Genomic DNA, 26,338 nt, shown 5'->3' on the forward strand with positions numbered 1-26,338 from the left:
GGGTCCGGGTTTTCGTAAAAGTCCGGGGTCCGGGTTTTCTTGGGGTCCAGGGTCCGGTCCGGGTCTGGGTTATACAGTACGCCTTTATAAATAGCAATATTTCTCTCGTCGTCTGCCCTCTCTCACCAACACTCTATCGCAGCAGTCAGTTTAAATCTCAAATGAGAAAAGACAATGACAACAGACCCTCTACGGCAAGGAATTTTGAAATTAGCTGTAGATATCGGGTCTATGTACAGACTAAAGCGTTTTCTACATGCCATAGAAGTCTAGAAGTCAGATATTGATGTTTACGGTCTTTTGTGTTGCAGGATCAACATCTTCGTTGAAAGTGACAAGTCCACTGAACTACAAACGAAAACCTGTCCACAAGTTGACCATCTTAGCGTTCGATGGGTCCTCCCATGCCAATTGTCAGATCGAAATTACTATCGAGAATGATGAAAGTGAAAATTATTTGACCGCCTCTCAAGCTTGCTTCGAAGCTCGTGTTCCAGAGAATGAAAAGAAAATTCGAAATCTCATCACTGTCCCAGGTATAATTTTTTGTTAACTAGAGAGAGTCAGATGAATTCCTTAATTTTCAAATAATGTTTTTTGATGTTTGGAAGAAATGTTCTTTGAAGTTTTTGAGAAATGTTCTTTGAAGTTTTTGAGAAATGCTCTATTGAAGTTTTCAAGAAAATGTTCTTTAAAGTTTTCCAGAAATGTTTTTCAAAGTTTTCAAAGAAATGTTTTTTGGACCTTTAAAGAAATGCTTTTTGAAGCTTTTAAGAAATATTTTATGAGGTTGGGAAGAAATATTTTATGAGGAGGTTGGGAAGAGATATTTTATGAGCACGATCTACATTTCTGTTAGTGACCAACTCGGACCTTTTACCACGTGTTGAATACGTCATGATCAACAACAATGATGGCTCTTCACCTTTCGTCATCGATCAACATGGTACCCTCAATGTGAAACCATCCGTTTCCTTCGATCGTGAACTTCAAGACGAATACATCGTGACGGCGGCCGCTGGTTTGAAGAAAGAAAACGCTACTTTTTGTGTCAACGTTTTTGTGGAAGATGCGAACGACCATAAGCCAAATTTCACGCAGAATGTTTATAAGATTGAAGTGTTGGATTCGACACCAGTTGGATCTTCAGTGATGGCTGTCTATGCTACTGATAAAGATACAGGTATACTTCTTCTTTCACTTCACATCCCGTAGTGATTTGTTGATGGAACCTAGCAAGATTTTCTTTTTTCTCAAAGGTTTGACAGTTTTGGTTAACTCATTACTAACTGATTATCACCGTGGCCTGCCCTTCAATCTCAGGATCAAAATTCGAATATCTGATTTTGTTCCAAATGGGAAATATGTAATGATAGAGTTATTTTGATTTTTTCAAGGTTCGAATGCACGACTAAGTTACTCCTTCCAAAAAGAAAATCAATATTTTGGTGTGGACAGCAAAACTGGTATCGTTCATATCAAGAAAAGTTTGAAAGATGTGGCTAACAAGAGCTTAACATTAATGACCATTGCCACGGACCACGGACAAAAAGCGTATTCGGGAAATGCCAAACTCAAGGTATTGTCGCTCAAAATAATATTGTTTTTAGTTTTTGGACCTACCCCGGTGGGCTGTAGGTCCTATAAATTAACCTCTGTTCGTCCGTTCGTTCGTCCGTTCGTTCGTCCGTTCGTTACCAGCTTTTCTCGGGATTGGCTCATTAGTTTTTCCTAATTTTTGGCACAAAGATGCAAAATGGTAATGCCCAAAATGTGACGGAGCCCGATTTTCGAAAAAAATTCATTTCCGGCCGAAAATGCCGGAAATATGCCGAAAAAACCGGTTTTTTGGCATTTTCTCGAGATTTCATCATTAGTTTTTTCTGATTTTTTGCACAAAGATGCGTATTAGCAATGCCTAAAACATGGATTAGTCCGATTTTTGAGAAAAATTCTATTCCGGCTGAAAATGCCGGAAATATCCCGGAAATCGCCGTTTTTTGCAGATTTTCATTGGACTTTTTCCTTATATTTCGTTGTTTTTTTCACACAAAACATTATTGATAGCAATGCCCACCATCAAGCATGGTTTAATTGTCAATAAAAGTGATTTTTGAAGCCGGAACTTTCTAAAAATCGCCGGAACAGCCTATTTTCGCCGGTAAAACAGTATTTCTTGAATTTCTCGAGCTGTACTTTATATTTTTTCATGAAATTTTGCACACTGATGCAAAATGACAATACCTAAAATGTGACGGAGCCCGATTTTCGAAAAATATTTTTTCCCGGCCGAAAATGCCAGAAATATGCCGGAAAACCGTTTTTTTTTACATTTTCTCGAATTTTCATCTTTAGCTTTTTCAGATTTTTTGCAGAAAGATGCGTATTTGCAATGCTCAAAACATGGCCGAGTTCGATTTTTGAGAAAAAATTTTTTCCGGTTGAAAATGCCGGAAATCGCCGTCTTTGCAGATTTTCATTATATGTTTTCCTTGTATTTCTATGTTCTTCACACAAAAACATTATTGATAACAATGCTCACCATCAAGCATGATTCAATTGTCAATAAAACTGATTTTTGCGACCAGAACTTTCTATTAATTTTTCCCTACAACCCTTCCCTCTCCCCCCATCAACAATCAATGATGAATTTATTGCGTTATGCATTTTCGCTAAACGATATATTTTCTGACTGATTTTTTTCTCCTCGCATTGCTATCTAACTTTCATCATCAGGTAGGTCCATTCAGCATCTAGCTTGTTTCGTAAGATTTTGATCTTCGGCTTATGAATTTTCCACGCGCCCTGTTAGATCCCCTTTTAAAGGATTCTCTCCCTTTGTTTCCACTCTAGATCTTTGTATCGTACGACCCTTTTAATTCTCTCCCTTTGTTTCCACTCTAGATCTTTGTATCATACGACTACCAACGTTTAGAATTCAGCCAACCGGAATACAAATTCTCCATTAGTGAGAATCTGCCAAAGGGAACTTTGGTGTCGGACAGTATCAAAATCAACGTCTCGAAAGTTTTGTATGAAATTGTTGCTGATCGACCTGGGGATTGTTCTACCAAGTTCTGGCTTGGACCTTTCACTGCTATTTTACTGACCTATGTAAGTATTGAATGTCTTTCTGATTCGTTTTTCCTACTTTGAAAGTCGCTCGGTATAAATGGCTTTAATATTGACTTAATTAAAAGAATAACACTTGATTTGTTTTAGACATTATTTTTGGGAGGGAGTTTTAAGGTTATTTTAACATTGACACCATGGGTTATCGAAAGAATTTGTTTTTTTACTTTTATGGACCTTTTCAGGGTGTGAAGCCGAAGGGAATTTCTTCATTCTATTTGTAAAATGAGGAAGGTCTTTTTCGCAAACCATATCCAAAAGGATTTCTATTTTAATCATGGGATGAGCTAAAGCTCGTTCAAAGTCCTTTTTCTCTCACTTGTTGTGCTAACTTATAAAGCTAAGAAGTCTCAAGCCACGCTATTTTTCTAAACCACAAAAGAAGAATTAAAGGATTTCGTGAAAAATTTATGAAATGAAATTCTTTTCATAACTTGACTTCTAATATGACGTCATACTTGATTATCGAAAGGTCTGGCTCTGTCAAAACTTCATCAATCAAACTTTGATTTGTCTGCATACATGTGTTCAAGTGAAAGACTAATAAAATTACCTAACTGACTATTAGAAATATCCATTCAGAGTTCTTCGCCTCATGAATTCAAAACAAGATTTTTCCTATAACCGTCAAATCACAAAATGCAATATCGAGTGACCCCAACAAATGACCCTTCTAAAAAGAAAAACATATAAAAGCCAGGATGCGGTATGCAGGGTGATGATGAGTCCCAATAAGGACGAAATGTATCACCTGCTAAAATAAGTAACTATATGGATTTCTTCAAACATCTATAATCAGTTACTATCAGCCTATAAATTGCATTGCTTTGAGAGACTCGTTTTGCGTTTTGCTTCAATATAGGATGTTTTGGACGCTGAAGAATTTGGTTCGTGTACATTCAAAGTAGTGGCTCGTGTTCATAACAAAATGGTATCCCGAACACGCCTCTTTCTCACCATCCTCAACGTTAACGATAACAAACCAGAATTCCTCAACGCTTCCTACACCGGTCACGTGACTGAAAGTATGAACAGTAATACCCCCGTCTTGCAATCAGATGACACGCCCTTAAGAGTGGTCGCTAAGGACCTGGATGATGGAATTAACGGACAAATTAAATACTCCTTCGTTGAGAAACTGGCAAATATTTATTTCACCATTGATGAGAAGACGGGTGAAATTCGAACCAATTTTGTAAGTATACCCATGTTGTGAATATTCTTTACATAAAGTATAGCCAGGTGAAGCATACCGGGGTCAAATAAAAATTTCACCATTGGCTTGTTGAACTTCTTTTTTATCGCACGGTCCTTCTTTATTTGGCTTCGGGTGATGAAGTTGTTATATTTCAATGCGTCAATATATTTTGTTTGTTCAGGTTCTTGATTGCGAGAAACATCCAACGGAGTTCGAGTTCAAGGTGAAAGCAACGGATGAAGGAACACCCACATTCTATTCCATCGTTCCTCTTACCATCTCCGTCAAAAACATCAACGATCGTATACCGGAGTTCGTCGACCTCAAAATCATGTCAGTCAGATTACCAGCGTATGAAGGAATGATTGTTGGTCGTCTGAAGGCCAAAGATTATGATATCGTTCCAGAAGAATTGATCTTTGAGTTGCCAGATCAGAATGAAGTTTTTGATGTTCATCCAAAATCAGGTGAAAATGGCAAAATAATGTACTGTCCATCTTAGGGATATGACCTATTCATCTTAAAAAAATAGTTTTGTTCGAGATAGAGTTGAATTGAAGAACACAACCATAATTATTCAATTATTTTTCCTTCAACAGGTGATGTGTTTGTGAAAGATCCAAACAAGTTGACAAACCAGCGAATGTTGATGGTTCAGGCCAAAGTGAGCGACTCTCTTTTCCACTCCATCGTATCTTTTCAAATACAAATAATCAGATACAAAGAAGATTCCAACTTCAAATTCATCCCTTCTGTCATCTCTGCTCAAGTCGTAGAAAACCAAGAAAATACGGATAAACCAATCGGACTTGTGAATCCGATCGGATACTTAATCGGGGAGCAAATTCATTTTCGAATTTTGAATCCAGTCCCGGTTTTCAAAATGGGCACAGTGTCCGGTTTGATTGAAGTCAACCCGAATTCTACTTTTGACCGCGAGGAGATTGCGAATTACGAGATCCACGTTGAAGCTTGGAAAGTAAACAACCCGCAAATGGTGGCCCGTGCTTTGGTCAATGTTACGGTAGCCGATCAGAATGATAACAAGCCCGAATTCGTGCAAAAGAAATTCTATAAAGCCATCGATATCGATGATGCAGTTGGTACTGATTTGTTGATGGTGACTGCCGTCGACCGTGATGCTGGTGAGAACGCACGAATCAGGTAAGGATCTCTAAAAACCACTTTAGCTTTTAGCGAATATAAAGATAGTTAGCTATTCCACTACGATGAACAGTATTTTTTGCATCACTCGTTCACGTCGCTGTACTTTTCTAAATGCTGAGTGTGAACCAAAGCAAACATTTTCCCACGCCGAAAATGATGGCTTTGCTTCTAGGACAAATTTTTTGTTTTAGAAGTGATTTTTTCTTAAAAAACTTTAAAATGTATCCTCTCCGCTCTAAAGTACATTCGTTACTACAGCTAACGACACTTTACAGCTAACGACACTTTATAGCTAACGACACTTTATAGCTAACGACACTTTATAGCTAACGACATTCTATAGCTAACGATAATTCTTGCTCCCTTGTAGATACTCAATGGTGAGCGGTGACGGTCAGGAATTTTTCAGCATCCATCCTCAAACAGGCCAAGTCACTCTGAAGAAGAAATTCATCAAGAGTAAAGCATCAAAACAATACTCTATTGTTGTCAAAGCCTCAGATCACGGTGCACCTAGTCTCTCTTCTGAAGCCACAGTCGAGATGTTCATCATTAACAAAGACCAACCGAAATTCAAGAGCAATTATTATGGCAACGTTGCTGAAGATGCTCAAATTGGTGATAAAGTTGTCACAGTATATGCCACTGGACCAAAGAATCGTCAGGTGTATTATCAGATCGTGGCGGGTGACGAGTATGAACAGTTTCATGTTGGTTTCGCTTCAGGTAAGAAGATTTCATCTTTCAGTGTAGGGAGTCTGGAAGCAATAAATAGCTCAAAATATATATTAAGATATATTAAAAAATCGGATTGAAACTCGTTAATGTATAAAGAAGATTGAGAACGGCAAGAATGTTTGCTGCCCTTAGTTGCAAGATGAAAGAGTTCATTTGTATAAAGAAAACTCTTTCTCATCTTTATAAAACTTTTCAATACTTTCTTTCCCTGCAGGTGAAGTGATAGTAGCTGGCCGACTCGATCACACGAAGACTTCAAGTTACAGTATGAAAATCCGTGCTATTGATAGTCTGACAGGATCCTGGTCTGATACAACTTGTGACGTCACCATTTTGGATGTCAACAATCATTATCCGATATTTGAGAAAACGTTTTATGTGGTGGATGTGAAAGAGAATGTGGCAACAGGTTTGTTCATATTCATAACCTACAATTTTGCAATTGAAATTTTCAATGGAGGTCTAAAACGCACTGTTTTCGGGAGGGAGCCATTCTCATTCAATTATACAATAGATCTTGGAGCATCCAACTTTCTTGGACAAAGTAATTGATCTTTAGCACACCTTTTATTAAAGGAAGGGACGGATAATATCGGATCATTATAAAAGATAAACATTGTGAATCTTACCAAATCGGATCTAGATTCAAAAACTCGAAAGATTGATATTTCTAAAAGTTCTTTTACTTTATTTTCATAGGATCATCAATTTTGAAAGTGTCAGCACACGACCAGGACATCAAGGAGAACGCGGACATTACCTACACGTCGACGTCTCTCGGTGAAGACAGTATGGATTACCTATCTATTGATCATTTGAACGGGCTTCTTACACTCGCTCACCCACTTGATGCTGAAACCAAAACAAATCACTTGGTTCAAGTGACGGCGTCAGATAACGGCACTCCGCGTAAATCGAGTTTTACTTACGTTGAAATACGTGTCCAAGACGTCAACGATAATCCACCGAAATTCCTGTCATCAGAGCTCACTTTTACTTACTCTCAATATGAAGACGAAGCGCATTTTGTTGGGCAAGTTCACGCTTACGATGCTGACTCGTCAGACAGTTTAACATATAGCATCGTCCCATCGTCCGATTACGTCATGGTTGCCAAAGACACAGGGAGTGTTTATTTGAAGAGGGACCCATCTCCCTTGCAACAGATAAAAGCAACCATTCAAGTAACAGACGGTCTTTACAAAGACACAATCCATATCATCGTTCTACGAACTGGAAGTAACAATCATGCGCCGGAACTCTCACAAAATCTCATGGCTACTGTCAAAGAGAACAACGCCCCAAAAAGCGAGTTGGTCATGAAGCTTGAAGCAAAAGACCCAGATATTGGCGCTTACGGAAATGTCACTTTTCTCCTCGATGACAATTACAGTAACAAATATTTTACTTTGAAAGTGGACGGTAGTTTGTTTACCACAGATGTTGTTTTCGACCGAGAAGATATCGCGGAGTTCATTTTACCGGTCAGAGCGGTTGACGGAGGTGGTTTGTTTACATTGGCTAACGTTACGGTTACGGTACAAGACGAGAATGATTGTACGCCGCAATTCGAGTTCACGTCTTACGAAGCTCACGTATCTACGTCACAAGTAAGCGAGGAATCGTTGATTCACGCTTTAGCCATTGATGATGATTTTGAAAGCAATTCAGAGTTGAAATATGTTGCTCATGGTCTGGAGTAAGTTCAATATTTTTACTGCTTTTCATATAGATGAGTCGCTGATCAATGACCACTTTTTTTTACAGTATGATACTTTCTAAGACTTTCCAGAGACATTAATTGAAAAACTATGCCAAGCATCAAACTTTTTTTTTCAAGTTAGGGCTTGGTAACTGTTTGTTATCTTGTTAGAATTAAAACGTAATTTTATTCGTGTCAATGTTAGAACACTTGAATATATTTAACCTCGTTTCATGAGGGCTCATACACATTTTTAACATTGTTTTATTTTTGTAACTTTAGTTACGATTCTCCACTGGTTGTTGACAACAAAACTGGTTTAATCTCACTGGCGGGATACGCGAAAGGTTTGAAGTATCAATTCTCAGTGCAGGTGTCAGATAACGGTTATCCTATTCTCCAATCACGGACCGGTATCCAAGTCTCCGTCAAACGGTGGGACCATCGTGTCTTCGCTTTCGCTAACAATTCTTACACTGTTAATGTCGCTGAGGATAAAGCAGTCGGCTCCATCCTAACGCAACTTACCGCTCGACTGAAAGATTACAAAGGCTCAATCAAGTACGGATTCATTGACGGAAATCTTCCGTACACCAAAGCATCCGATTCTTTCACTATCGAATCCGGAAAGATTCGAATAAAGAGTGCTTTAAATTATGAGAAAATCACTTACTTCAAACTCTTAGTGAAGGCTCGTGCAGATAATGGGGAAAGTACCAACGCTTTTGTTTACATACACGTCCGAAATATCAACGATAATAAACCTCGTTTTGATCCGAGCACGATCACAGTGAAGATCTCTGAAAATACACCAGTCCATTCTCGCGTCATACAAGTGAAAGCTCGAGATGTTGACGATCCTTACGGCGACCAATTGACATACAAAATCAACAATGGTGATGCAGAAGGAATGTTTTTGATTGACGAGTCAAGTGGTTGGGTGTATGTAAAGAAACCTTTGGATCGTGAAGTTCAAGAAACTCACAAACTTATCATACAAGTTTCTGATGCGACCAAAGGTACCATTAACACGGCCGAGCTATCTTTGATCATCAACCTCTCAGATGTCAACGATTGGGCTCCAAAGTTCACCAGAGATCGTTACGAATTCAAAATGAAGGAGAATGCAATAAGCTCTCACGTTATTGGTCAATTGAAGTCACATGATAAAGATTTAGACTCAGTTGTTCGTTATTATTTCGATCCACTGGAGAAATCAAACCGTATGTTTAGCCTCGATCCTCAGTCTGGTGTCATCACGTTATTACGTCCCATACCACCGGATACGTATACGTTTAAAGTGATTGCGTTTGACGGCGTTAACCGTAACTCGGCTACCGTATAATAATCACAGTCGAAGATATTGATGATAAAAATCCACAATGTTTGCAAGCGTATTACAAAATCGACGTGGCTGAAGATTGGCCGACTTCAGACGCTCTGACCAAGTTCCGTGTGAAGAAGGGAGACGCGAAAGACACGCTCTCCTTTTACGTCCAAGGAGACGGGAACAGTAAATTTGAAGTCAGCGAACAAGGTAACTCTTTTTTATCAAGTTTCGTATTTTCATATCGAAGTTGATTTCTATAACTTAAAATAATATGTAAGAGGTTTCATTCATTTTGCCAAATAAAAAATACCGTGCATTGAACCAGGAACTTCAAACTTTGTCAAAATTTTGGGACGATTGGTGTACTTTCTAATACGAAGTCGTTTTCAACTGTGCGTTGATTGAACCTTACTATAAATATTCTACTTACATCTCATTCTTTTCAGGTACCTTGAAAGCCATCCTACCATTAGACTACGAGCAAACACCGTCCGAGAAATTCAAAATCATGGTGGTCGATCAATCCGGACACAAGTGCAATTCGGACATCTTTTTGAACTTGCGAGACGTGAATGATAATAGACCGTCCTTTGACCAAGATCTTCACACGACCACTGTCCGTGAAAACACGTCCCAATCTGTCGTCATTGCACAGGTAAAGGGTTTATCTTGTTGTAAAAGAATTCACAAATATAAATTGAGTGGAAATTCAAAATTATTCTTTTTCTTATATATCACATGTAAACAATTAATGGGCCGTTTCGAGAAAACGTCAAACACAGTTGAAGATATGCGCGGGTGCTATTAAATGGTGCATTGAGTCGCGGCGCTTTTAGGTCACTCTTGGTAATTAAAAAAGAGCGTGGCATGACATATACTTTTTTTAATGGCCATCGAACAAACCATTCAACTGCCTTTTTTGTAGCGATTAAATTCGACATTTTCATTGTTAATTTTTCAAAGGTCCGCGCAACAGATTTGGACAGCTACGACAATCGCAAGCTGACCTACAGCATTATCAAAAACAATGAGCAACGTATCTTCGCCATTGATCAACGTGGTATCGTCACCGTCAACGACCCTTCCAAAATCAATCGGAAGAAGCAGCCTGCATACTCACTCGTCATCCAGGCTAAAGATAAAGGTTCTCCTTCTCTCTCATCCAACACTAAGCTTCAAATCGCGGTGTTATCCGCATCTGATATCCCACCAAAATTCCATCAGCTTGGGTACGAGTTTAATATCACAGAGAATAATGAGAAAGACGCGGTGATTGGTCGAATCTACGTGACTGCCAGTAAGAATTTGATCGAAGAAAAAATTGTTATGTCGGTAATCAATGACGAATCAGATCTCTTCACTGTCACCTCCAATGATTTCAATCTTAAGGTAATTTGCTTTCATAACAATTTTCCCTACATAGCTTTCAATTTCGAAATAGCCCTTCTATCTATACTTTGGACTTTTAATATTTTTGATACTTTACCACGTTCAATTCTCGAGAAAAAAGGCCATATTTTAGTTTAGTCTAAATCGCAGGTAGTGTAAGGAGCATGAATCTGTCAGTGGATGTCATCAGCCTATAAAATTATAGATTTAACCACCTAGCTTCAATTGTGTATATACCACAAGTCAATAATACACTCGCCCTTTCCTCGCCTAGGTCAAAGCAAGTCTTGATTACGAGAAGGCATCGCGTTACGCATTCGACCTCAAAGCACATTACGAAAGCATTCCGACACTTTCTTCCACCGTTCGCGTCACGGTACAAGTGAACGATCAGAACGACCATAAACCACAATTCAAAGAGAAGAAATTCGACCTGCAAATCGATGAAAATGTGCGCTCAGGAACCTTCTTCTTATTGGCTTACGCAGAGGATAAAGACGGGTCACGTGAGAATTCCTTAGTCACCTATCGCCTCATCGGAGGTCCGCCTTCATTACCCTTCAAAATCGGTCCTCAATCAGGTGAGATTCGCGTCGATGGCTCCTTAGATCACGAGAAAATCAACTCGTATCAATTTGAAATTGAAGCTAGTGACAACGGCCGACCGTCATTTGCAAGTACGGTCAAGGTGTCGGTAAATATCACCGACCTCAACGATAACGCGCCGATTATTCAAGGCTGTCACCGAGTCATTGTCCAAGAACGAAAACCAACCGGATCGGACTTGCTCACCTTGAGCATTAGTGATGTGGATTCACCACAAAATGGCGCCCCATTCTCATGTTCGTTATTGGAAGGCGATTCCAATCAATTCGAGATTTCCAGCATTGAAGGAGGCACCAAATGTGTCATTTCATCCAAAGAATTGTTCGATAAGACGGTCAAAGATGAATACAACGTGGTTATTCGTGTTGCCGATTCTGGTACGTTCTTTTTGAACTTGACTGTTTTCAAATTTAGTTACTCACTGTTTACATACCCTGATCACAGCTTCCATTTTTTAAATTTTTAATAAAAACCAGACCCTTGAGAATCGGTGTAATCGTACTTACCTAGGTCTCACATACATTTTTCATGTACCATAATAATATGTACTATGCTGTAATAAAGATCAACTTCCGTTACCTTGCCAGGCTGTTTATTACTTGGGTTCTCTTCATTACTGTGTCTTTAGTTTTTTATGACAAACATTTTGTTCCTCACAGGTGCCCCTACTCAATACAGTGATTGTACAATCGATGTAAAAGTCGTCGAAGAATCTTATCACCCACCCGTTATTCAAAGTCCCAAAATCTTTTACGTCATCGTTGCCCCGCCCTACGGATGGACCACTATTGGTCAAATCAAAGTTTTCGATGAAGATAAGTCAGACATTCATCAATATCAAATCATGGGTGGAAACGAGGCTAATATTTTCCATATCCAGTCTGCGTCTGGTGTCATTGAAGGCAAACCTATAGAAGGTTCTTACTCGTTAAGTGTGGAAGTATCAGATGGAAAGTATGGCGATGAAGCAGTCTTCAAAATTGTTGTCAATGAGTTCAACGAAAAACTCAAGAAACAAAGTGTTTCGGTGGTCATCAATGGAGTGGACGTTCGAACTTTCGTCCATCATAAGATGGTGGATTTCGTCAAACTGGTTGCAGCTTTGAGTGGTACCATCAAAGAGAATGTCTTCATTTGGTCCATCGCTGATCACAACCAAACACCCATGAGCAGCAGGAAGAGAAGAAATGCAGATCAAAGTGTGGTTGTAGCTTTAGCTGTCAAAGGAATACAAGATAATGTGAGTTTTCTTTTCAAAAAATATCTCCTTATTTATACCAATATGATAACCTTATGTGTTTTGCTAGGATTCTCGGTCACTTTTTGATATTACCCACACCAATAAATTTCTCTTTCCAGCAATACATCCAACCCTCAAACTTGAGAAGTTACATCGAAAACAGTCGCTCAGATTTCCAACAATTGGACCTTCAAGTATCCGTTTCCAATACAGAGTGTCAAAGCACTAAATGCCCCACCAATCAACAGTGTGTGGTGACGTTGACTCCTAAAGCACCAATCGTTTCGTTGTTTTTGCCCACTGGTTACATGTCTTTTGTTAGTCAAGAGAAATGTTATTGCTCAGATGGTTCTGAAGGTTTGTTTTCTACTCATTCGTCATCCTAGCAGGGGGTTTCATACAAGTATCAACGATATTCGTATCGTATCGTTCGTATCGTTTTTGTTAACACTGATTAAGATTAAAATAGGCCTGGTTTCATTTTTTTTGTTATCAAACGTTTTCTCCGCTATTGAATCATGTTTGTGTCAAAAGCTTTACATTATCATTTCATTCTTTCTAGGGCCTGTCTGTTTGGAAACGAATCCATGTTCACACAACCCGTGCAAAATTGGTGAAAAATGCGTGGTCACTTCCACTTACTTTAAATGTGAATGTATGGAACATGACAAGTGTGATCCTTGTAAGTGACATGCGTAAATGTAGTATTTACCAACCACTAAGTTTTATGATCTGTTTCGAAACATCTAATTTCTTATGCTTTTTGTCAGTTGACAATTTTAAGCAATTTTCTCTTTCTACAATTTTCAGCCGTGGACACGGTGACATTGAAGGGTGATTCTTATGTCACGTATCAACTGAAACAGAACTTTGACGAACTGTTTGATCAGCTTTCCATGAAATTTCGAACGGAAGCCACCACCACCGAATATTTGTTTCACGCATATGGAAATGATTTCTTCATATTAGAGGTAACATATCAGAAGTTCATAACGAGACTCGTATAATCCCCCGTCTGAATAAAAAAATCTTAATTATTCTAAATTGTGGTTGCACAAGGCATCAAACCTGATTGGATAACCTTTTCATGCCTCGTGAGCTATTTTAAAGTTTCAATCTTAATATGCATAAATCTTTTTGATCCAACAGATCGACAAACGCGGGCACATCAAAGCACGTTTCGACTTCGGAAGCGGTGTCGGTTTTCTTGTCATTGATGACCCAGTGGTCAATGATGGAAAATGGCATCATATCAACGTCGAACGTTATGGTAATTATGTTGCCATGGTGCTAGACGAGAAACACGGCTTAAAAAAAGAAGCTCGAGCACCAGGTAGTTCTGCCAAAATCAATATCAACGGGCGCGGAGTACAGATAGGCGCTGGCCTCACGCACGATGGTAAGAACTTCAAAAATTTCCAGACGATCTAATAATCCTTTCAATGATAAGCTCGTTGTATGGCAAACTTTTTCAAATAAAGGTTTTTCTATTTTAACCTATCAGTGAATGACTTTAAACATTCTCCTATCTTTTTCACAGGTAAACCGTTGTTCGGCTTTAAAGGCTGCATCAAAGAACCGAAACTGAATAATCAACCCCTACCCTTCAGTGGGACAAGCGATATTGTCCAATCCGTGGCCGCACACAAAGTGTATCCTAATTGCAAAGATTCTGGTCTTTGTAGTGAAGAAAAGTGTCCACGTTTTAGTGTGTGTATGAACACGCTTTCGAGCTATCATTGTCAGTGCCTACCAGGTCATTATGGTATGGAAAGCTTTTCTTTCTCTATTTCTATCAATTTTCCTATAGTTTTTATTCCATATGAAAACACAGGAAAGAGCATTTAATAGCATGAAAGTTTTTAGTTTATTTCGATCTCCAGGTACTCATGCGTCTTGTCTGCAGATCCTAATGATTTAGGTTTCGGTAAAGTTTTTTCGGTATTTTTTTTTTGAGAACGATTTGTGATTTCATGTCTTAAAAATATCAATTTCTCTAAAAATTATTTACTTTTAGGTCCACTCTGCAAAACTAAATTAACATGTAAGGACAACCCGTGCCAAAACAACGCTCGCTGCACTTACGAACAAGCTCGAGATGGATCTGTCTCATACAAATGCACATGTAAACAGGGCTTTACCGGTGGCAAATGTCAAATTGCACTTGGACCTTGTGCTTCAAGGCCCTGCTTAAACGGAGGGCAATGCATTGCAGTTAATGAGAATTCGTATATTTGTAAATGTGCGTTGGGTTTCACAGGCAATAAATGTTCGATCAACACAAACCCTTGTGCGTCATCACCGTGTCGCAATGGTGGCACTTGCAAAAACAAAATATAACGCCTATCAGTGTATCTGTCCCCCTGGAAAAACAGGGAAACAGTGCTCTGATGGTGAGAATTGTTTGTTCAATAAATGTTTGAATGGGGGTAGTTGTATGGAGAGTGATGGTGGCTCCTTGTGTACTTGTGCCAGAGGATTCTTTGGTTTGCGATGTCAACATGATGTAGATGAATGTCTTCTTTCGGGAAATTGTAAAGATACGACGTGTGTGAATACATATGGTGATTATTATTGTAATTGTACCACTGGTGACCGATTGAAAGTTTGCCCCATCGCTTCAACTGGAGACGGGGGTTCTGGTATTCCAATATTGTATCTTGTGGTTGGTGGTGCCGGTGTATTGCTTTTTAATCATCATCGTTATCTTGTGTTGTTGTTTCTTTAAAAAACGGAAACGTGATCAAGTACCTTCCCATTTGGATTCACACGCCAAATATCCGTTGAACCGATATTTACCACATGATGGCGACGAAATGGCCTTCTTCCCGCCCAGCCCGCCACCGCGCGGTGAACTTTTACCGCCCGCGTATTATGAAGAAACAGACCAAGCATCGGCGGCAATGTATGACCCGTCACTGGTCACATTCAGCGGTGCTTCGTCGCCTGACGAGTGTGTTAAGAAGGTACCTCTTAAATTAAGCCCAAGTGTTGAGTATGTTTCGGAGGACGAAGAAATGAAATCGATGCCTGGTTATCATTGGGATTACTCTGAGGTATATATAATAATAATGCACTTTAACGCACCACTCACACTTCTCATCCATTCATTCATTTCATACATTTATAAAAAGCCATCGATTTAGAGCACTAAGAATTTTTGTTACTTTCCTAGACAGGAAACTAAACCTAAAGTTTCCTTTTTTACTGAGAAAGAAAGAAAATTGTCCTCAAGTTAGTGTCGATTAAACCGATGGTTTTTAGCATGCACATACATACACGTTTATACGATATACTTTGCTTTCGTTTAGTTTCTTTAGTGTATTGTTATGTTTTTGCATGTGAATAATTCATTTAGGGAAAGTGAAAGATATAGAAGTTCAACTGTTGATAGCGGAGAATGTTTTGTTTATAGACATCATACTCTCTATACCTGAGCTACTTATGTATCCGTTGAATGATAAACGGTATTCTGTGGAACGATATTTTCAGAAAGCATGGTTGAAAGCATGTATTAGAAGTTCATGATGCACGACACGACACACGATACTTTTACTATAATAACAGAAATAATACATGGCATTCAACATTCCACTCGTTAAACATCGTTTACGATGACTAATTGATCACAGCATGTTATCATTCTATTTTGATTGTCCGTTCGTTCGTTCGTTCATTGTCCCATTAAATAACCAACTCACTCGTTCTTTAATTCGTTTATTCCTCAAAAACTCACCAATTTGTCCATCCATTGACTCATTCGTTCTTTACCTCATTCCTTCGTCCAGTTTTTTCATTCATTCATTCATGCTTACCCTCAAACGTTTGACCAATCAATCAATCAATCAACCAATCAATCAATCAATCAATCAATTGTAATCAATGAATGATCGACGATCGCTCATTCATTCATTCATTCACTCACTCACTCACTCACTCACTCACTCACTCACTCACTCACTCACTCACTCACTCACTCACTCACTCACTCACTCACTCACTCACTCATTCATTCATTCATTCATTCATTCATTCATTCATTCACACTGGCATTCATTCATTCATTCACACTGGCATTCATTCATTCATTCACACTGGCATTCATTCATTCATCTTCTTGTTCATTCATTCGATCATTCAATCAATGGTACACCTGATCTCCTAACTCCGATCATCTCATTGCAACATTCACCCCAACAACTCCATAGCAAAACTCACGATACCAACACGTAACGACACTAACTTACTCACACCTCGGGGAATAGTGCAGATAGAGTTTGACGTTCTAGCGAAGCTAAAACAAATTAAACAGGATGAATTGGTTGTTTAGGATATACATTGGAGTCTCCGTAACTCGAACTTCTATAAACTCGAATGGCTCCTTGACACTCTTGCGAACAAATCTTTATAACTGGATCCAAATTTCAATTTTCCGTACGTGTTCGAGTAGTGGGGTCGTTTAGCATAATTTACGGGAAAAAAATAAGATCTAGCTGAAACTTTCTCCAGACCTTCTCTATAGGATGGTTATGCCTCAGGAAAAAATCCCCTAAAATCCCAGTGGTGGAACATCAGACATTTTCAAGTATACCATTCGAAAGCTCTCAAAAAACTATAAAGAAGACTTTTAAACGGGTATAGCCGATTTCTTTACCTAACTCGAGATATTTCATGCGCAAGTTCCACTTTTCGCCACATTTTGGTCTAAAATTGACCATAAATTGCATCTTCTGCGTGAACTATCTTTGAGTTAGGTAAAGAAATCGGCTTTTTCGAGAGCTTTCGAATGGTATACATGATATTGTCTGGAAATAAGTTTGAAATTTTCAAAAAATTTCGCCCTTAGGATTTTGCCTGGGGAAAATAGAAATTGCCTAAGAAAGGGATGTTCCACCAGTTGGATTTTAGGGGATTTTTTCCTGAGGTATAAGCATCCTATAGAGAAGGTCTGGAGAAAGTTTCAGCTAGATCTTATTTTTTTCCTACAAACAGCCTGTATTTTTGTAACACGACCACACTATGTATGATGGCATGATATCTCATGCGATGTAATAATTCAAAATTAGTACTAGGAATCGTATGGTTTGGAGTGCAATTAACGATTAATCACGAGTAACAAAGGAGAAAATAGTAAATTACGGTATTTTCTCCTTTGTTACGAGTATACGGTATTTTCTCCTTTGTAACTTTGTTACAAAAGTGTCCCCCCGCCGAAGAGTGCAAAAAGTGGTAATAGTGCAATTAACGATTAATCGCACTCCTCTAAACCAATCAGATTCGAGTAATTTTGCACGGCTGACGATTACAGGAAAAAGAGGTTTTTCTACAATCAATGGAAAAAGCTTGTAAAACTGAAAATTCTAATTTGGATTTACAAAGTTTTATAGTGGGAATGCATATCAATCTTCATTTTGTCTAAGTGGTTCAAACCATTATGCCGAAATTGAAATTCAACAGATCTTGGCAGAAAATGACGCGTTTATATCACTCTAAATATCACCATGTGGTTTTGTCGTCATAGTAACAATTTGTATTTTTGAGAAAGCTCGAATACGAGAGTTCTTTCGGAACTATGACAAAACATACAATTGCAAAAATAACAGGGATGCAGGGAAAGTCGAGGCTTCGTTTGGACTCAACATCATAAATAAAGCATAAATAATGTTGTTCCATTTCTAAATGTTAATATAAAATGTTTTTTATGTTGTTGGTTTCATGATCTCTGTTTCTTTCTAGCTCGACATATACGCATACATTGTATTTACTTGACATACACGTTCTTTCTACCTTTGCTATTTGACACAACAATCTCTGTTCAATTAATTGCTTGCCATTCAATTATGCAGATAATACAACGTTGGAGTCAGCGAGGGATCAACCTCACTCAATTTCAACGTACATTGATTCAGGGGATGCGATTCCTTTTGTGGAGTAACACCTTCTCTTTATTTGATTTTCCCGGTTTCGTTTTTCAGGTACCGGAAGATATGATCTACCGAAAGATGTCACGTGAAGGAAGTCGGATCCTTCCCACAAAAACCGACCAGTATTACGATGACGAGAACCTCGAATGCGTTGATATGCCGGAACTCCCCGAACGACCGGCCAGCAGACGTTCTTCGTTACCCGGATACTCTGAATCTGAAGCGGAAATACCGGAGTTACCGGAACTTCCTCAACAAGTCCGTTTATCACGGCAATCGTTGCGCTCGAGCAACCAATCTCCTCCGAACATTAATCCGATTTCTTCATCGGAATTCCGAAACCGATATTCGTTATTATCGGATGAAAATGAACAAGACGCGTCTTATCTCCAGGATGATGATGGAGGTGAGACGACGATGTCGGAACTTACACGCGTCACTCGCCCGCGGATGTCGGACGGATTTTATCAACGATATCGGCGTGAGAGTGAGAGCAGTGCAAGTGATGAACTTGATGGCTACACGGAGACGTCGTTCAATTCTGATGATGACGCCACGGAGCATGATCCTTTGGATCCTGCCAATACTAGAAAACTTGAAAGAGATATCCAAAAACTAATCAAAGATCTTCAAAGAAGGACGGAAGAAGATTAGTTATGAGTAACCGAGTGAAAGATATAAAGTTTTACAGTTTTATAGTTTTTATATTTAAGTTAATTACATAGTTTTAAATTATCTTTTTCCTTCATAGTTTGTTTACATTTTCGAGACGGATGTGCAGCCTAGCTGTCATCGATATTATTTTTTCAGTTTATTTTTTACTTTAGTGACTTATTTTGATATAGAAATTTCAGTTTTATTGAAATTAAGAATGAAGGACCATTTTGCGGTTTTGCGGATGGTCTTCTTTCTAACATGATCATGCTGTAATAAGAGCCGGTTTACGTGAATGAATCTCACTATGTTCCGAGCCACATGTATAATTCGTGATATTGTGCTTATAATAGTTTCTTGTCTTTAAAGTTTTCGAGCCTTTTTTTATTTTTCGATTGTTTTTATATGTTTGTTCCTTCTTGATAGTATTGCCTTTTTCACACGTTTTTCGAATGTATATTTTATGTTTTTTATTGCCGTAATTTGTTTTGTATTTTTCGAACTTCAAAAGTCAAATCTGCTTTTTGTGTGGTATTTGTTCTTATGTTTGTATAAACTGTAACTCAATTTCAGATGTGATGTCGTAAACTGAGTCAAGATTTAAGTTCTGTCTATTTTGTTTTTCGTAACTTCTAGAATATTTTATCCATAGTACACGTTTTGTTTATAAGAACAGACTATATAACAACATAAGGCTTCAACAGCCAAAATATTAAGAACAAGCTAAGAACATATTTAAGGCTTTGTGTTCTTTAAAACACCCAATTTCTTAGGAAAACGGGGCAAAATAATCAAAAAATGGAATAAAACACAAAAAGTTAAGAACAACCGAAGCCTTCAAAAATTTTGAATGTTCTTATAAAAAAACGTTTACCTATGAAACTTTTCACACAAACTGTCCTTTTATAGTTTTGGCGATAAAACAACTTTATCGAATTTTTAAGAATTTTTTAAACTGTTGATAGATTATGTTATTTTGAAAACGACACTAATTTCATGATATTTTTTGTTCTTTTTCATTCATTATATATTTTTGCTGTTTTGTAAGTTTCATGTTTCGAATATGTTTTCTTGTTAAGAAAAGCCTTTAACAATGACCGCATCAAAATATCTTCTGTGTCACAAATTCCTTTTTGGACCTACCTCGGAGGTCCTCTAATTTTACCTTTGTTCGTTCGTCCGTCCGTTCGTCTGTTACAAGCGTTTCTCAAGATTGGCTCATTAATTTTTTCTGGTCTTTGGCACAAAAATTGTTATGCCCAAAATGTAATAGAGCCCGGTTTTCGAAAAAAATCATTTCCGGCTGAAAATGCCGGAAAACTGGCATTTTCTCGAGATTTCATCATTGATTTTTTGAACAACGATGCGCATTAATTAACAATGCCAAACATATCTTCAACAATGAGTCAGATTTTCGAGGAAATTTTTTTCCTGCCGAAAATGACGGAAATGTGCTGGAAATCACCGTTTTTGCAAATTTTTATTGTGGGTTTTTTTTGCTATGTTTCTTAGGTTTTTCACACAAAAACTTTATTTATAAAAATGCCCACGATTAAGCATGGTTTAATTTTTCATAACACTGATTTTTGAAGCCGGAACTTTCTAAAAATCGCCGGACCAACCGATTATCACCAGAAAAACCTTTTTTTTTAATTTCTCGAGCTGTTTATGACAGGGAGTTTATTTGCTGGATAGTATTTTGTACTATACTGACTATAGGGGTGGGTGGGTGTCTAAAATCTGCTGTAAAGTACTGATACATACCGCTGTTTTGTACACAGAACCCCACTGTTTGGCTTTTTGGTACTGAGAAGTAAAAATAATTAAAACTTTCTACAGCATCATCCTCTTAGGTACCTTGTAAACAAAGTAATTTTTGTAAAATCAGTTTTAATGTTATTTAGAAGTACACATGGCTCAACTTAGAAATTGGGGCACTTTTTCATTTGTTTTCATCAATCATGGACATGGGCAAAAAAACCGTCCTGTATTTTTTTATAATCTGGTGTATACAGGACCTGTGAGGCAGATATCTGCCTCAAAAAATTTACAGTGGGAAATTCGAATTTAGGACTGTCCTCACTTACTAAAATAAAAACCAAATTTCGGAAGTTGCGTTTTCTCTAAGAAAGTGTGACCAGTAAAAGAATAACAAAATTTGATTGGCTATGTTTTCAACCGTAATCGCACGATGGGTTATTTTTTCTTATTTGGCACGCCCTCAAAGAGAGCAATTAATCGTTAATTGCATCCTGTAGAGAGCAATTAATCGTTAATCACACTCTCCAATGCCGCGCCAATGTTTACAAAATTGATTTTAATGTTTTTTCTTACATTTTTTTGTGCATCGAAAGTTTTAATTGCATTCGAAATTTATTTTGTGAGAAAGAAAATCAATAAACAACAATAAAAGAAAGACATAAAGAAAAGAGAAAAATTTAAAGCTCACAGTGTAATTTCTGTAATTTACTTTCCTAACTAGGAAAAAGTATTGACAGCCATTGCGCGATTAGCTCGTAATCACATAATAACTCGTACAATTCAAAAATTGCACTCGTGATTTTTTTGTTTCGAATTTTCCTCGTCCTTTCGGACTCAGAAAATTAATAACAAAAAAATCACTCGTGCAATTATATTCGAATTGCACTCGTTATCATGTGATTACATATACTTATTAGGATCTGGGAAATTCTAACTCTCAGCCCATACCATGCTATATATTTCGCCATAAGTATATAAAATAAGAAATCACAGCATGGATCTCCAGGCTATCATGGACATTGATCCATTTGACAGTGCTGTCAACGTCTCTCAGGACTTTAATAATGTTAATGTCGGTCAAAATTAATGCGAAAATTTTTGGAAAATTTTCGAGATTTTAGTAAACGGGGGGGAATTGTACTTATGAAACCCAAAAATAAGGCTATTTAGAGCACAATAAGGGGCCTTCTCTTTGACAGCTGAAAATATTCTTAAAAATTAATAAACAGGGGGGGTTCTAATAAGGTCCGGGGGGACGGAAAATTTTCGAAAAATTAACAATTTTGATTAAGAGTACTTCGCAACATTGAAAAAGAACGATCAATTTCTAAACTTTTCTTCACACTTTTTACACTCTTACAGTGCAGTTTGGGAAGCCTGAAAAACGTACCCTTGAAGGCCGCTTCTACCTAGGTAGATCGCTTAACTTCAGTGCTCCCGCTGGGATTTTTCTGAACAAAAATATTTGATCTAGCTGCTTCTCTACAATCTTTTTAAATTCGTTATGAACTTTTTCGAATTTTTTACAAAAAATACATTCGATATTATTTCTAATGACGTCATTCCCTTTCAAATGTTGGTTGTAACCTGAGTAAACGAAAAATAGGATAATATGTTGAACTAAATCTTTGATCCAATCCGACTCTTTTTTTCTTCTTCCAACATAATATTTTCTTCCTGTCCGATTTTTGCATTCGAGTAAACGATTCCACATTCCGCCCAACAGAGAGAAAATGGTATGTTGGAATCGTTTACCCCTGCCTTTAGCCATTCGAAAAAAGTGCAATCATCCGAGAAAGTTGTTTATTTGGGTCGTTCGCCAAAACAAAAACTAACAGTAATAAAGCCGAGACCCAGTGGAAATCTGAGGAAAGAAATTTGTCGCAAAAATTATAAAACGTAAAAGTCGTATATTTCTAAAATATATTAATCAAAAATTACAAGACTAGTTTAGCATATTAAAACAGTAAATTGAACTTCAATTTTAAACGCGGTTAGGAAATATTGGAAGGAATGACTACTTTAATAAGGGCAGAAACTTTCGCTTCTGCCAGGCAAGAAATTAGGCTGCTGGCATCCACTAACGGATTCGTGCTCCTTATAGATACTACCTTGGGTTTTGTAGAGGTCTGCGATTCAGACTAGTAAGAAATTAAACCTTAAAAACGCGAGAAAAAAAATTCGCAAAAAATTAACTTTTCTACTCATTTTTGCACTGCTTGCAAAATTTTTGCGTATTTTATAGTTTTTGTTACCAAAAAAGGTAAATTTTATATGAATTCGCGAAAGTTCTATCTGTGAAGTTTCAGCTAAAACCATAATTCACGAAACTTAAATTAGCTAAATTTCGCGACTTTTTGACTTCGCGAAAAGTTTTACATCATCCACGTCTCAATATATAAAAGTTGACTTAAGCTGTATACCAGCGGGATTAAAAGATTGCAACAGAAAAATTTCAAAAATTTAAATATTAAAAAAAAAATAGAGCTGCAAAAAACGTTTTTACCGGGATTACCTTCGAAGTCCTGAAAACTTCGAGAAAGATGAAGTCAATGAATGAATATTCTTTAAAAGGTTGCAAAAATATGGTACTTAAAAATAAAACAGTGAAATAATGACAAATACGTTTCATTTTCGTTTCAAAAATCCGCGCCTTTGAAAAAGAACAGGGTCTTTGCAATACGATTGATAACACTTCATAGAACATAAATAATTCAATATCTTTAGGTGGTCTCTTTCCATACTATAAGACATGGCGTGAGTCAGCCGCGAGACATCGTACGAGAACACATAAGGGATCCCTTCATTGACGCATGGCATCCCACAAGGACAATATTTCGGTGACCGGAGAATGTCTTTCAATAAAGTTGGCAATCGTTGCAAATCTTTCGACCTGAAATTCAAATTCGAGAACAATGAATAGTGTTAGAATCAAGATAGTTTCAACGGCAGACTGAAGTAGCTTTCCCTGTATATGAAACCCAAGCTACAAGTTTTTGGCCATAAGGTCAAAATCTATCTGTGAAACTTAAATCGTGGTGCAGAACTCGTGGAGAAAATAAATTAAAAATACAGAGTTGACACATATATAAAGGCCCTCAGGTAAAAAGGATTACGTTTTAGCCAAGTTAAAAGAATAAAGTTTTTTACTTGGTATCCGTTTGAATAATCTTTCTGCAGCAAATTTCAAACAGTGTTGACGGCACCGGAAGTTCTTTATGATATTTCTCATCCAGTAAACCGACATTCATTTCACCGAATGCGTTTCCACTAATATCAAGAAAATCGAATTTCAACTTCAAAAAACTCCAAGGTAGACATTGCAGCATATTATTGGTCAATTCCAGCCTTTGCAACGATTTCATATTTCCAAATGAATGCGGGATAGAGACTAAATGATTGTCTTTTATCTTCAAGGTATGAAGGTTCTTTAAACGGACGATATTATTTGGAAGATATGAAATCTTATTGAAGTTCATTTCTAGAATGTGAATCCTGTCAGCAGTTTCACTCCGTAGTAAGCAACATGGAAAACAATCAAAGTCATTATTTGATAAATTCAAGCACCTTAAACTTTTAAGCCCATCTAAACATTCGGGTAATGTTTTCAATTTGTTTTCACTCAAATCCAAAATAGTGAGAGCAGATAGTTTCAAAATTCGAGCATCTAGTCTTTGTAAAACACATCCATTGATGATAAGCGTCTCCAACGTCGATGGAAATCCATTTTTCAAAGGATATTCTTTCCGTGAGAGAACTTGCATTTTTACTTTCGGTTTTTCGATATCACATTTTTTGACTTTTAAAATATTTTCCAATTCCGATATGTTGCTGATCTCCTCTTTGTTAAAGACCAACTTCAAAACGTGTAAAAATTTCTTCAATGCGTTGACGTCCGCCTGGAAAGTGCAGAAAAGTAAAAAATGTTTGTCGCCCTCTTTATTTGGGAACATCCCTGTATCGTTGTTCCATCGGTGTTTCTCGAGGAATCCAGAAAAAAGACTAATTTACATCCGAATTCTTTGAGGAGGTTCTTTAATTAAAAAAACAAAGATATGAAAATAACGCTCAAACCAGTTCGAATAAAAGGAAGGATATCAAACCTTAGATATTGCCAAATCATGTGGAGGGGTTTTCATTGATAATGTACATTTGCCTTCCCTTGCGAACCGGTTGTGCACTTTCAGTATATTGTCATGAACCTAATGTTTAAAGAAAATCAATTTATAATTGACATTTAACTTCCATTTGCTAACAAACACAGCATTTCATAACAAGAGAAAGATCGACTTACGTCGCCTTCAACTTCACACAAGCTCCAATTTGAAAAATTTATTTGTTAATTCTGCTTTGTCATGGTAGGAGGCGCACATGATTTGAAACTCATAAAAACAATATCTTAAAAGTTTCGACAATAAAAGTAAATAGCCGCGGATTCCATCTTGAATTTTGAAACCCTGACTGTAGGTAAGTAAGTCGTAAATGAATTACTGCAAAGTCAAATATACAATACATCCGAATAATTGACCAACAATGGAAATGGAATTTGACGACAAACCTTATACTTGGTACCACTTTTACTTTTGGCGGAATAAATAGTGAAAAAGACTTCATGTTTGTCTTTCTTCTTTTCTTTGCCCAGCATGAAGGTGGAGTGACATTTACGGCTCTCCATCCCAGGTGCTGAACGGTTTAAAACCACCAAGTCACATTTTAATAACATTTTTTCTGTATTTCTTATATCTGAAAACAAAATGCAGTGAAACAAGTGTTATTGTATTTTGATCATACAGAGACAAGTGAAAAGTATATAATAAACAAAGAAATGGGAAACTGAATTAAAGTAAAAATCTCGAAAAATCAGTTTTTCAAAGACTGTATCATAAGAAAAATTTGGGATTAGAGTAGTAAAGGATATTTTGGGAAACAATTGAGTTGTACGAAAAAACTGATAAAAAGTGATTAAAAATCATTTGTTCACAAACTAAAAATTGTTTTACATTTCATCTGAATATTTTGCACAGAATACGAAGGTATCGAGATTTTTTTTTTCAACCTCCCTCGATCAAGCTTCCAAACGTTTGGTCTTTCATGTATTCTACAAGAATAAAGATAACCCCACTAAAACAATTCATTCTTTATCCTTCTCCTTTTCTTTCTTACTTGAAGCCGGCTCCTCGCTGCCTTTCTTTTCCTTTTTATCACCATGTGTCTTCTCTTCGAAAGTTTTAATCTTACTCAACAAATTCTTAAGTTCTTTATCGTCAGATTTTTCATCGACCTTTTCCTTCTCCTTCTTTTTATCTTTCTTTTTCTTCTTTGAAGAGGACGAGCGCTCACGATCAGGCGAACGCGAGTTCGATTTGCGAGATGACTTTCGTTTAGGTGAGGTGGAGCGTGACTTAGATCTGGATTTGGATTTTCTTTTTCGACGTCGTGGTGATCGGGAGGGTGACTTGGTAGGAGATCTTCTCCTTCGACGTCTATCGCGCGATCG

At 37.4% G+C, this 26,338-nt stretch overlaps 3 protein-coding genes across 3 annotated transcripts; 1 reads left to right on the plus strand and 2 right to left on the minus strand.

Moving 5' to 3' along the window:
- Nucleotides 1-311: 311 nt before the first annotated feature.
- LOC136818406 (protocadherin Fat 1-like) lies at nucleotides 312-19,810 on the plus strand (the record flags this gene model as incomplete). The annotated part of the gene is given in 25 exon segments (XM_067074742.1): nucleotides 312-536; nucleotides 860-1,183; nucleotides 1,398-1,579; nucleotides 2,905-3,114; nucleotides 3,995-4,327; nucleotides 4,512-4,797; nucleotides 4,930-5,494; nucleotides 5,868-6,223; nucleotides 6,450-6,644; nucleotides 6,935-7,934; nucleotides 8,220-9,279; nucleotides 9,282-9,474; nucleotides 9,714-9,922; nucleotides 10,231-10,656; nucleotides 10,931-11,639; nucleotides 11,922-12,502; nucleotides 12,622-12,859; nucleotides 13,065-13,184; nucleotides 13,313-13,473; nucleotides 13,652-13,901; nucleotides 14,043-14,267; nucleotides 14,520-14,833; nucleotides 14,835-15,191; nucleotides 15,193-15,558; nucleotides 18,478-19,810. Coding segments are annotated over 25 exon segments (9,488 nt in total), but the record flags the coding sequence as incomplete, so codon positions are not given.
- Nucleotides 19,811-22,763: 2,953 nt separating this feature from the next.
- Nucleotides 22,764-25,583, minus strand: LOC136818405 (leucine-rich repeat protein 1-like). Its single transcript, XM_067074740.1, has 4 exons — nucleotides 25,400-25,583; nucleotides 24,945-25,043; nucleotides 23,992-24,740; nucleotides 22,764-23,734 (listed from the first exon to the last, which is right to left on the minus strand). The coding sequence occupies exons 1-4, from the start codon at nucleotides 25,562-25,564 to the stop codon at nucleotides 23,470-23,472; spliced, it is 1,278 nt and encodes a 425-aa protein (XP_066930841.1). The 5' UTR covers nucleotides 25,565-25,583; the 3' UTR covers nucleotides 22,764-23,469.
- Nucleotides 25,584-25,793: 210 nt separating this feature from the next.
- Nucleotides 25,794-26,338, minus strand: LOC136818404 (probable splicing factor, arginine/serine-rich 7; the record flags this gene model as incomplete). Its single annotated transcript, XM_067074739.1, is given in 1 exon segment — nucleotides 25,794-26,338. A coding segment is annotated over 1 exon segment (366 nt), but the record flags the coding sequence as incomplete, so codon positions are not given.

The sequence above is a fragment of the Clytia hemisphaerica genome, unplaced genomic scaffold (assembly GCF_902728285.1).
Source record: "Clytia hemisphaerica strain Z4C2 unplaced genomic scaffold, Clytia hemisphaerica genome assembly, whole genome shotgun sequence".
NCBI classification, from domain to species: domain Eukaryota; kingdom Metazoa; phylum Cnidaria; class Hydrozoa; order Leptothecata; family Clytiidae; genus Clytia; species Clytia hemisphaerica.

Coding starts and splice junctions, on each gene's coding strand:
- LOC136818405 (XM_067074740.1), bottom strand. CDS start 25,564: ATGTTATTAAAATGTGACTTGGTGGTTTTAAACCGTTCAGCACCTGGG. Junction 25,044..25,399: donor AAAGTGGTACCAAGTATAAG/GTTTGTCGTCAA, acceptor TTTAAACATTAG/GTTCATGACAATATACTGAA. Junction 23,735..23,991: donor ATTATTCAAACGGATACCAA/GTAAAAAACTTT, acceptor TTTGAATTTCAG/GTCGAAAGATTTGCAACGAT.